This window comes from Entamoeba invadens (genome assembly GCF_000330505.1).
Source record: "Entamoeba invadens IP1 unplaced genomic scaffold scaff_1105074726325, whole genome shotgun sequence".
NCBI lineage: Eukaryota > Evosea > Mastigamoebida > Endamoebidae > Entamoeba > Entamoeba invadens.
Genome location: NW_004443763.1, coordinates 66,568 through 77,157, shown reverse-complemented (window position 1 = coordinate 77,157; position 10,590 = coordinate 66,568). Strand labels below are relative to the sequence as shown.

At 33.7% G+C, this 10,590-nt stretch overlaps 2 protein-coding genes across 2 annotated transcripts; one reads left to right on the top strand and one right to left on the bottom strand.

Moving 5' to 3' along the window:
- Positions 1–2,385: 2,385 nt before the first annotated feature.
- EIN_340340 (protein serine/threonine kinase, putative) lies at positions 2,386–7,455 on the top strand (the record flags this gene model as incomplete). The annotated part of the gene is made up of 1 exon (XM_004261439.1): positions 2,386–7,455. The coding sequence occupies one exon, from the start codon at positions 2,386–2,388 to the stop codon at positions 7,453–7,455; it is 5,070 nt and encodes a 1,689-aa protein (XP_004261487.1).
- Positions 7,456–8,211: 756 nt separating this feature from the next.
- Positions 8,212–9,675, bottom strand: EIN_340330 (cysteine protease, putative; the record flags this gene model as incomplete). Its single annotated transcript, XM_004261438.1, has 1 exon — positions 8,212–9,675. One exon carries the CDS (start codon positions 9,673–9,675, stop codon positions 8,212–8,214), a length of 1,464 nt encoding a protein of 487 aa, XP_004261486.1.
- Between the last annotated feature and the right edge of the window lie 915 nt (positions 9,676–10,590).

Sequence of the window (10,590 nt, the reverse complement as noted above, 5' to 3'; positions counted from 1 at the left end):
AAACAAGGAAATCAAGTCTTTTACATTCAAAACCCATGCAAAACTGTCCCATGTTCCGGTGACAACTGTGTTGAAGTCAATGGATGTTACTTCGTTTTAAATCTCGGTTGTGACTATGTTAGGTCGTGTCCAAATGGTATGTTTATGGATTTTGTTGAATGTACCAGTTGCACAACACATGATTCCAATTGTGGGTTCTGTGATAAAACAAAATGTTTTGAATGTAATGATGGTTTTCGTCTTGAAGCTGGAAAATGCACAACATGTCAAGAAAATTGTAAAAAATGTTCAGAAAATATGTGTATCGAATGTGATCAAGGTTTTTACTATGAGAAAGGAAAATGTATTGAATGTTCTGTAGGGTGTAAGAATTGTATAAAAAATTCATGCAAGGAATGTGAAAAGAATTTTTATTTGAATGATGGAACTTGTCTTGATTGCAAAATTTATTCCCCAAATTGTAATTTGTGTGATAACGGACAATGTAAGACGTGTCAAGAAGGTTATCATTTGGATCAAGATGGCACTTGTAAAAGGTGTTCCAATATTTATCCAAATTGTAATTTGTGTAATGAAATTGAGTGTATTGAATGTAACGAGTATTCATTTTTTAAAAATGGGAAATGTGTCAATTGTTTTGAAGATTTTCCATTATGTTCAACTTGTGACCCAACTCATTGTACCTTATGCAATAACGGTTATTTCCTTGAGAATACCGTTTGTACAGAATGTTCAACAAAATACACCAATTGTGCATTGTGTAACAACACTCATTGTAGTGATTGTGTTGGAGGATATTTTGTAAATGAAGGGCAATGTAACAGTTGTGATACAAAACATACAAACTGCGTGAATTGTAACTTTACACAATGTCTGACTTGTTCAGATGGCTTTTTTGTTGATAACGGAAATTGCATGGAATGTCAGAATGGATGTGAGTTGTGTGACCAATTTGTTTGTAACAGATGCAAAAGAGGTTTTTATTTCTCTGGTGGACAGTGTGTATCTTGTTCAGAAGGATGTACAGATTGTGATGAAAACGGATGCTCTCATTGTACAAGTGACTATTCTCTTATTGGTGGTACTTGTGAACTTTGTAAGAACGTATTTTCCCATTGCTCGGTGTGTGTAGAAGATCATTGTGGAAATTGTGAAGTTGGGTTTTATCTTGAGGGTATGAGCACTTGTAATTCATGTACTAAATATGATTCAAACTGTGGTTCGTGTAACCCAACATCTTGTTTGGGATGCAATGGAAATTATTATTTAAAAGATGGAATGTGTGTAAATTGTGAAGAGTCGTTTCCAAATTGCATGGAATGTACAACTGAAAAATGTACCAAATGTTCACCAAATGCTTTTGATATAAATTCGAAGTGCCAATTGTGTTCAGAAGTTTATTCCAATTGCAACTCGTGTAATAAAACTCAATGTCAAGAATGTGCTCTTGGATATTTTGTTGATAATGGTCAATGTAACAAATGCTTAAATAAATATCAAGGTTGTGAAAAATGTGACGAAACCAAATGTTCACTTTGTAAAAATATGTATTACTTAAACGGAAATGGGTGTGTTAAATGCAATGAAACGTTTCACAACTGTATAACATGTACTTCATTACAGTGTAATGCATGCTTAAACGGGTTTTTTGTCGACCAGACTGTTTGCAAAGAATGCAAATCGAAGTACACAAACTGCATTCTTTGCGATGGATCAAGCTGTCTTGAATGTGAGAATGGGTTTTATCTCGAAAGTAATGTTTGTAAACCATGTAATTCCAAATTTGATAGTTGCATATCTTGTGACGTATCAAAGTGTTCTGTCTGTGATAAAAACTCGTTTATAGAAAATGGAATTTGTAAATTATGCTCTTCTAAATTTGCTTCATGTGAAAGATGCAACGCAACAACATGCTATTCTTGTCAAAATGGTTTTTATTTGGACAATGGTCTCTGTTCAACATGTGAAACAAAACATCCAAATTGTGAAGTGTGTGATGAAACGGATTGTTATAAATGCAAAACTGGACTCTTTTTACGTGATGGGAAATGCCTTAGCTGTGGTGATATTTATGACAATTGTTCAAAGTGTGATGAGACAAGGTGTTTGGAATGTATGGACCACTTTTATTTGTCGAATTACAAATGTAATGGTTGTGAATCAAATTGTGATGTTTGCCACTCCGAATCAACATGTTCCAAATGTTTTGATGGATATTATTATAAGGAAGATGACAAGACGTGTTCGTTGTGTAACATGAAAGGATATTACAAAGATGGTAAAAGTTGTAAAAAGTGCAGTGCAACTTGCACTGATTGTTTATCTCAAACAAAATGTGTGTCGTGCGTGGAGGGGTATTATCTCGTTAATACCACGTCAGAAAAAATGACAGAAGCCTTTGGAAGATGTACAGACTGTTCAACGCGTGGTTGCACAACATGCAATTCAACATTGTGTATAACGTGTGAAAGCAATAAATACATTGACGAAAGTGGGTTGTGTTCTGTGTGTAAACCCGATAATGACAAATGTATTTCATGCTTTATTGATGAAAACCGAAACAAAAAGTGTGAGAAGTGCAAACCGGGATTTTGGATAGAAGATTTCGAATGTGTGACTTGTGAAACGTGTGGAAGCAATGGGTGCTCGAACAAAACGAACGGACTTTGTTTCAACTGTTTATCTCCCAACGAAGTTTTGATTGAGGGTATTTGCCAAATTGATGAAAATTGTATTTCCATTGAACCCAAGACAAGTGCCTGTGTAGCATGTGAATCGGATTATGTTTTGATAGGTAAAAGGTGTGTCAAAACACAACAAAATACAACAGAAGAACTTATCAACTTCAAAGGAAATTATTTCACAAAAGAGGAGTTTCATTGCAAAGAAGTATCTGATTCGAATTGTGTTTTGTGTTTGGACGAATATTACTTAAAAGACCTACAGTGTCTCAAATGTGATGAAATACTTACAAATTGCATAAAATGCGGACTTTTGAATTACTCAAATTACAAAGAAGTTTACTGTGATGTTTGTTCAATTGGGTATTTCCCGGAAGCTGTTTGTAAGATTTGTTCTGAAATTAGTGGGTGTGATCAATGTGTCAACTATCTTGAAAATGATATATCTTCACGAAAGTGCACAAAGTGCCTTGATGGGTATAAGTTGTCCAATTACACATGCAAAGAAATATCGCATTGCGTAAGTGGTATTGGTGAGAGCTGTGTCAAATGCGAAAGAAATTTCTTGGTATCATCTGGGGAATGTGCGCCATGTGGGGATGTTGTGGAAGGTTGCGTGGAAAGTCTTTCAAATCAGTGCACTAAATGTGACGATTTGCATTATTTGAACTCCGACTTTATGTGTGCAAAATGTGATATCTCAAATTGTAAGAAATGTGATGCCATAGGATGTGTTGAGTGTTTGACAAATTACACACAAAGCGCAGACTATTCTGCGTGTATTCCATGTGATGATATTCCAAATTGCCAGAACTGTGACAACAAAATTCCAATGAAATGCATTTTGTGTTCCCAAAATGCATATTTTAAAACACCAAAAACTTGTGAAAAGTGCACTTCAATACCAAAGTGTGTGTTGTGTACGTTGTATGGGGAGTGCAGACAGTGCATTTATGGACACTATTTGGACAATGATGAGTGTCATAAATGCAACGAAATTGATGGATGTCTCGAATGTACAGCAACAAAGAAATCTTGCACAAAATGTAATGAGACGTTTTTCTTAGAAAATGGAAAATGTGTGAAGTGCAAAGACTCATTTGCAAATTCGGTGTTGTGTGACCAATTGCAATTGTTGACATGTGAAAAGGGGTATTTTATTAAAAAGAATCGCTGTGTTGGATGCAATTCCATATTTGGTTGTGTTGAATGTGATAATGGTATAAGTTGCACCAAATGTCAAGATGGACTCAATTTGTTTAATAATAGTGGGATAAATGAGTGTTCATTAAACTGTGGCATTTCACATTGCACTAAATGTTCTTCTTCATCATTGTGTAACAAGTGTGATGTGCCTTATGTGCCTGATGGTGGGAGATGTGTGTACTGTTGGGATAAGCATCCACATTGTGCAGAATGTGATTCACAGAGTGGACAGTGCACATTATGTGAACTTGGACAATATAATTTAGTGGATGGGAAGTGTGTTGAGAATGAAATCAAAAATGCGATTTTGACAAAAAGTGCACTCAATTGTTTAGAAGATGAAATTGAAAATGTCGAAGGTACTTCTTGTGTAAAAATCAAGATTTACGAATACAAGAAAAGTCCAACCGAAGCTGCGAATTGTTCCTCTGCTATTTATAGTTGTTACCAATGCAATTTCACGGCACTTGGAGATAATAAACGATTAGAGTGTTTGTTGTGTAAAACTGGCTATGGTTTTGAATCTTTGGAACACAAGAAATGTGTCAAAACAACCAATTTAGTTGACTCGAATGGATATATTATTCATTGTAAAGAAGGATGTTCAACATGTGCCAACTCTACGAATTGTTTGTACTCAAACACGTTTGCATTTACAACAAGGTTTAACAATGAGTATCTCTACAACAATCATGAATTTTGCCAGAAGTATTCGGTTGGGTTTGGGTGTGTCGAGTGCCTGAATTCGATTAATCAAAAAGGGATTTGTGATGTAAATGAAAGAAGCAAATATTGTTCATTCACTTTAGAGAAAAATGACACATTTGAATGTTTTGATTACAATGAAATTCTTAAACCGCAAAAATTATTGTTTAATACCTATAACACAATGTTTTTGAATGATATCATTTCTCCAATGCCAAAAAGTGAAGAAACTGATTGTGATGTATATACAATGGGCAGGTGTGTATCGTGTAAACCAAGCTATTACTTAACACAAGACTCTCCTCCAAAATGCCAACCATGTTCACCAAATTGTGAAAAATGCGATTCTACTGGCAAGTGTCTTACCTGTTACAATGGGTACTCTATGGAAAACGAAGAGTGTATTGAAATAGAACATTGTGCTAAAAAGACGGTTGGTGGGTGTTCGTTATGTTTAAGTGGATATTACCTGAAAGATGGGAAATGCCACCCACTCTCAGAGAGCAACTGTACTTCTTATACAATCACAAATACCACCGAATTGATATGTACAAGATGCAAAGAAGAGTATGTTTTATTGGACACAAAATGTGTTGAAAAATCAGAAGAATTTTGTAGCGAGGTTGATTCGTATACGTCGCAGTGTATTGTCTGTAATACCGAATACACACTGAACGAATATAAAAGGTGTGTTGCAATTGATAAAAACGAGTGTATTCACTCATCTCGGTATAATTGCTTGCAATGTAAGAATTCCATTTCGTTGGTCAAAGACGAGAACGGAGATGAACAATGTTCAATTTCCGAGTCGAGTAGGTATTGTCTTGAAAATGGAGAAACGGGTTGTACCAAGTGTTATGAAGGGTACTTTGTTGATGGCAAAAAGTGTTCTCTATGTGATCAAAAATGCAAACAGTGTTCTACAAGCGCGACAAGTTGTATCTCATGTAAGTTTGGGTATTACAACGACTCAAATGGTTATTGTGTCCCGGTTGGAGAACTTGCCAAAAAGTGCAAGACGTTCCTTCCAAGTGGTGAAAAGTGTGCAGTCTGTAAAGATGGCTTTGTTGTTAAAAATGCCGACTGTATCAAATGTGCAGACAAATGTATGACATGTGCAAATAGTTCTTCGCAATGCGTTCAATGCAACACCAATGGTGGGTATTATGAAGACGTTGAGTTCTCAACGGCTGATGAAAAGGTGTGTTCTGCGAGCACTACTCTCACTAATTGTATTACTCAAAGCGAAGTGGGATGTTTGCTTTGTCAAAATGGATATTACACGAATGAATACAACAAGTGCACAAAATGTGGAGACATGTGTGAACTGTGTGGAAGAGCAAACGTTTGTCAAAAATGTGTTGATAATTATGTATTACAAGTTAACACAGAACAGTGCATCTTGTGGTCTAACATAGAGAATTGTGCGTCATATAACTCTTCAACAAGAAAGTGTTCAAAGTGTTCTGGGAGTCATACAGTGAGCGAAAATGGAGATGAATGTATTCCAGTTACAAACATTGTTGCAGTTGTTCTTCCAATAGTTTTTGTTGTGATATTCATTGTTCTCGTCGTTGTTACTTTGGCACTCATTGGGTTTTATATCCGTAACAAGAAGCTTGAGAATAAGAGAAAAGAGTTGGTAAATGAAACTTTGATCTCAGACGCAAAGAGCCACAACATCACATTCTTCAGACTTGGTGATGAAGACTCTTCGGTGATTTCGTCTACAAGTAAACTGTATTATGAGTCTGAGATCCCAGTCAAAAAGCCGACATCTTTGGTCTTTTTGATTGGGAACGAAAAGAAGAGAAAATTGAAGTTCCAGTTTACAACAAGAGATTATGAAGGAAAGTACGAAGTCGACGTCAAACCACTATTAGTGACAATCAAAAAAGGACGAGCTGTTGAATTTACTGTTTCTGTCACTCCACGATGTACATGTGTGGCAGATTTCGATGTGATATTGACTGTTTTAGATATGCGAAAGGGGGAATCGACTGAAATCAAGATACCATGTTCCTTTGAGTCTGAAGCGTCAACTGCACTTGACCCAGACGAATTACACAAAGAAAATAAATTGGGTGAGGGTGGATTTGGTATAGTTTACAAAGGCACCTTTCGAACGAATGTTGTTGCCATCAAAGAAATGAAACAGATGAGTGAAGATAGCATGGAAGAGTTTGAGAAGGAAGTCGCAATGTTGGACAAATTTAGAAGTGAGTATGTCGTCCACTTCTATGGTGCTGTCTTCATCCCCAACAAGGTGTGTATGGTCACTGAATTTGCTAAATTTGGAAGCTTCCTTGACTTGATCAAAAAGAGAAGGAACGACCCAATTGACTTTAAAATGCGAGTGAAGATCACATTGGATTCTGCAAAAGGGTTGGAATATTTGCACAACAACGGTATATTACATAGAGATGTCAAACCAGATAACACTCTCGTTGTGTCCTTAAATAAAGAAGACGCCGTAAATGGTAAATTGACTGACTTTGGAGCGTCGAGGAACATCAACAGTCTATTGAGTAACATGACATTCACTAAAGGTATTGGAACACCAGTGTATATGGCGCCTGAAGTAATGAACCAAGAAAAGTACACATTTCCAGCCGATGTGTATTCATTTGCCATTGGAATGTTGGAGGGAATCAGTTGGAAAGACCCATATCCAATTGAAAAATACAAATTTCCGTGGAGCATTTCTCAGTGTGTGACAGAAGGAAAACGTCCAGAAATATTCATCGATAACGAAGAGATAAAGAATTTAATTGAACAATCGTGGAAACAAAACCCAGTCGATCGACTTGATATTAAAGAAATAGTCCAAGAGCTCCAAAAGATACACGACTCTTTGAATTAAATGATGTTATTATTCGGTTTAATAAAAATACAATAAATTTAAAATAACAAATTCAAAACAATTTTGTTGATTTAATGATGAAACTGCCACGTGTTACAGTTAAAAATAGAGTTAGTCTTTTAAAATTGTGTGGTGGTGAATTAAAACTTTATATTATGTAAACAACAAGCATCAAATAAAATATAAGAAAAACTTCAAACAACGTGATAAACTTAAGGATGGCTTTCCAAAATATCCGATTAATTAAATAGAAAAGATACCATATATATTTAAAAACTGACTGAATAAATTTATTTAAGAAGAAAATAAAAATGGCGAATAAATAAACTTAAAAATTATTGATTTGTAACTAGCATAAGGTATAAATTCTATTAAACCACAACAATAATCATAAAAATATTTTATCTGTTCACATATTTTCAAATTATAAATACAAAACCTCTATTTAAAAAACAATATAACAGTAGATTATATTATTTTAAGTGTTCTAATAAATAAAAACTGTTTATTTTTTGTGTTATTACATATACAATTAATCATACTATCAAAGAATTAAATAAACAATAAATATTATTTGGTCCCATTGTTATATATAATGTCAAAACCAAAAATATGTTTTAAAATGAATTTAATTGTTTTTTTAAAATTTAACATTACACTTACTTTCATTTGTTGTGACATTTTAAATTTAATTCATTGTTAAAAAATATTACACAAATGATATATTTATAAAAAACAATAATACAAAACAATCATTTACAACAATAATAATGCTAAAATAGACAAAATCACAATGATCCTTTCGACGCTCTTATCTTCCTCACCATAATCAAGCAAATCATAAGACACTTCTGTTAAATTTAATATCATAGCATCTGCTTCCGCATCATTATATATTCGATTATCACTTTGGTCGTACACTTTCATGCACATTCCCGAGTTTGTATCCATTTTTATTCCATCTTTACACTTCTCACATTTCAAAGTATTTTCGTTACACTTTTCGCATTGATTGTCAAATTTACAATTTGATCCAAATAGAAGTGAATTTGCAGTGATTTTCTTCATAGTTTTGAATTTGCCGATCGCGCAAATATTTCTAGTTGATATTCTGATATACCCATTCTCGCCCCAATCACTTCCCCAACTGTTTCGTGCTATAAAGTACTCCTCTCCATTTTCCACGCCATATCCAACTAACACGATAACGTGATTGACTTTATTTGACACGCAATTGTCGTCGTATGTCATTCTAAATATTCCTTTCTTGTACTTTTTGAATCGATTATCTGTGTACAACGACACCACGAACGGCCCATAATGGTGTAAAACCTTCTTAAGTAATTTGACTCTCTCAAAGTTCGTTGTATTAAAGTCGAAACTTCTGAATTTTTCTGTTCGAAAGATGTACTCTGCTTGATGACTTTCAACGCCACTGGCTTGACAAGTACTGTTGTCACTTTGATAGGAGTAGTCAGTGTATGGGTACTCTTTAACTTCGACAAAATATCGTGTGGCTTCGACTGCATTACCAAGAAACCCTCCACAGCACTTGTACGTCACCATTGCGCTGTCCCAGACTCTTGTGGAGTCTGTCAAATCCAGAAATCTTTGGACGGAGAGGTTATACCTTTGAATACGAGAGAGTGTCTTGTTGCTGCTATAGTACGTCAAATTGGCAAGCAATATCTGAGCCAAATTCACACCCGCAGAAGCATAACAACACCCACAACCACGCTGGTCAAAGGTCTCCCCACACAAGTCGATTTTTGGTCTTTCTGTGTTGTAGTTAACATACGACCCACAGTATGAGTGATTCCGAGGAAGTCTGTCACCTTCTGGGACTTCGATGTCGTGATAATGAGAATAATCGACTGGGGTGTCTGATGGCTTTCTTGTGACTCTTTTGGTGTTTGTATTGATATCTCCTTTGTTGTTAGCATCGCCAATTTCTGGTTCGATATTTTCTGGTAACGGCAATTCAGACGCAAGCATATCGGAATATCTATTTATGGAATATTGGGCTAATTTGTCTTTAAAATTCAAGAAGTCAATTTCTCTCAAATTCGAAAGGAAAATGTTGTACCGATATAATCGTTCTGATGGAGTTTGATAGACTTTAGAATACTTCTGTGTAAACAAATTGAATTGATCAGAAGGAGATGCAGCAAACGTAAGTTGAATGATGTTAATAATCAGAATATAACTCATCGATTGCATTTGATTGTTCAAGTGTGGTAATGAGTTGTTTAAATCAATTTTAATGACAAAAAATAAAATGGAAAAAGACTCAACCCGAGTTTTGTTTTTATGATTTTTTTATGATATTTATTTGCCCATCAATGTCCAAATAAATATAAAATAGGTGTATTGAAAAAGTTGTTATTGTTTATTTAATTCTATCGAATATATAGTTTGTAATTATTAATTTGTTAATACACATGTATCGTTCGTAATTTTGTGTATAACATAACATTTTTCTCTGAAGCAATAATATAGAATTATATGTATTTTGTGTTCGGTCATTTATGTGTTTTTTCATTACATTTTTGTGATTAATCTATTTTATTATTCATTTTAATTAAAATTATAAATAAACACACAAAGTGTAATTTTGTTCTTATTTTTGTTTGAAATTGAAGTGTGTATATTTGTGAATTATTAAATTCAAATTTATTGATTTTTAGAATATATGGCTCGTAGTTGTTGAAATATAAATAATATAGTATTTTAATTAATATATCAAATTTCACAAAGTGATACACAATAAAACTACGAGTACTTACCTAACAACTATAATTTTGTGGCATTAAAAGATAGTTTTGATTTTTTATGTTTTGGTTTGAATAAATGGAAAACAATTTATTTACAATTATTAAAGTATGAAAAAGTCAAATTGTTTATATAATTTTAAATAAAATAAATAAAAGATTTGTTGTTGAATTATTTTTATAATTTAATATTTTAAAAAAATAAGAAGTTTTAATTTGGTATTGATATCTTTATTAATAATCAACATAGTAACAATATTATTTTCAAAAAATAAACATAAGTACTGTCGATTTAAAAATAATCACCGCATTGATTTATTTAATACTTTGAGACATAATTCTCGTAATCACATTTTATAATACA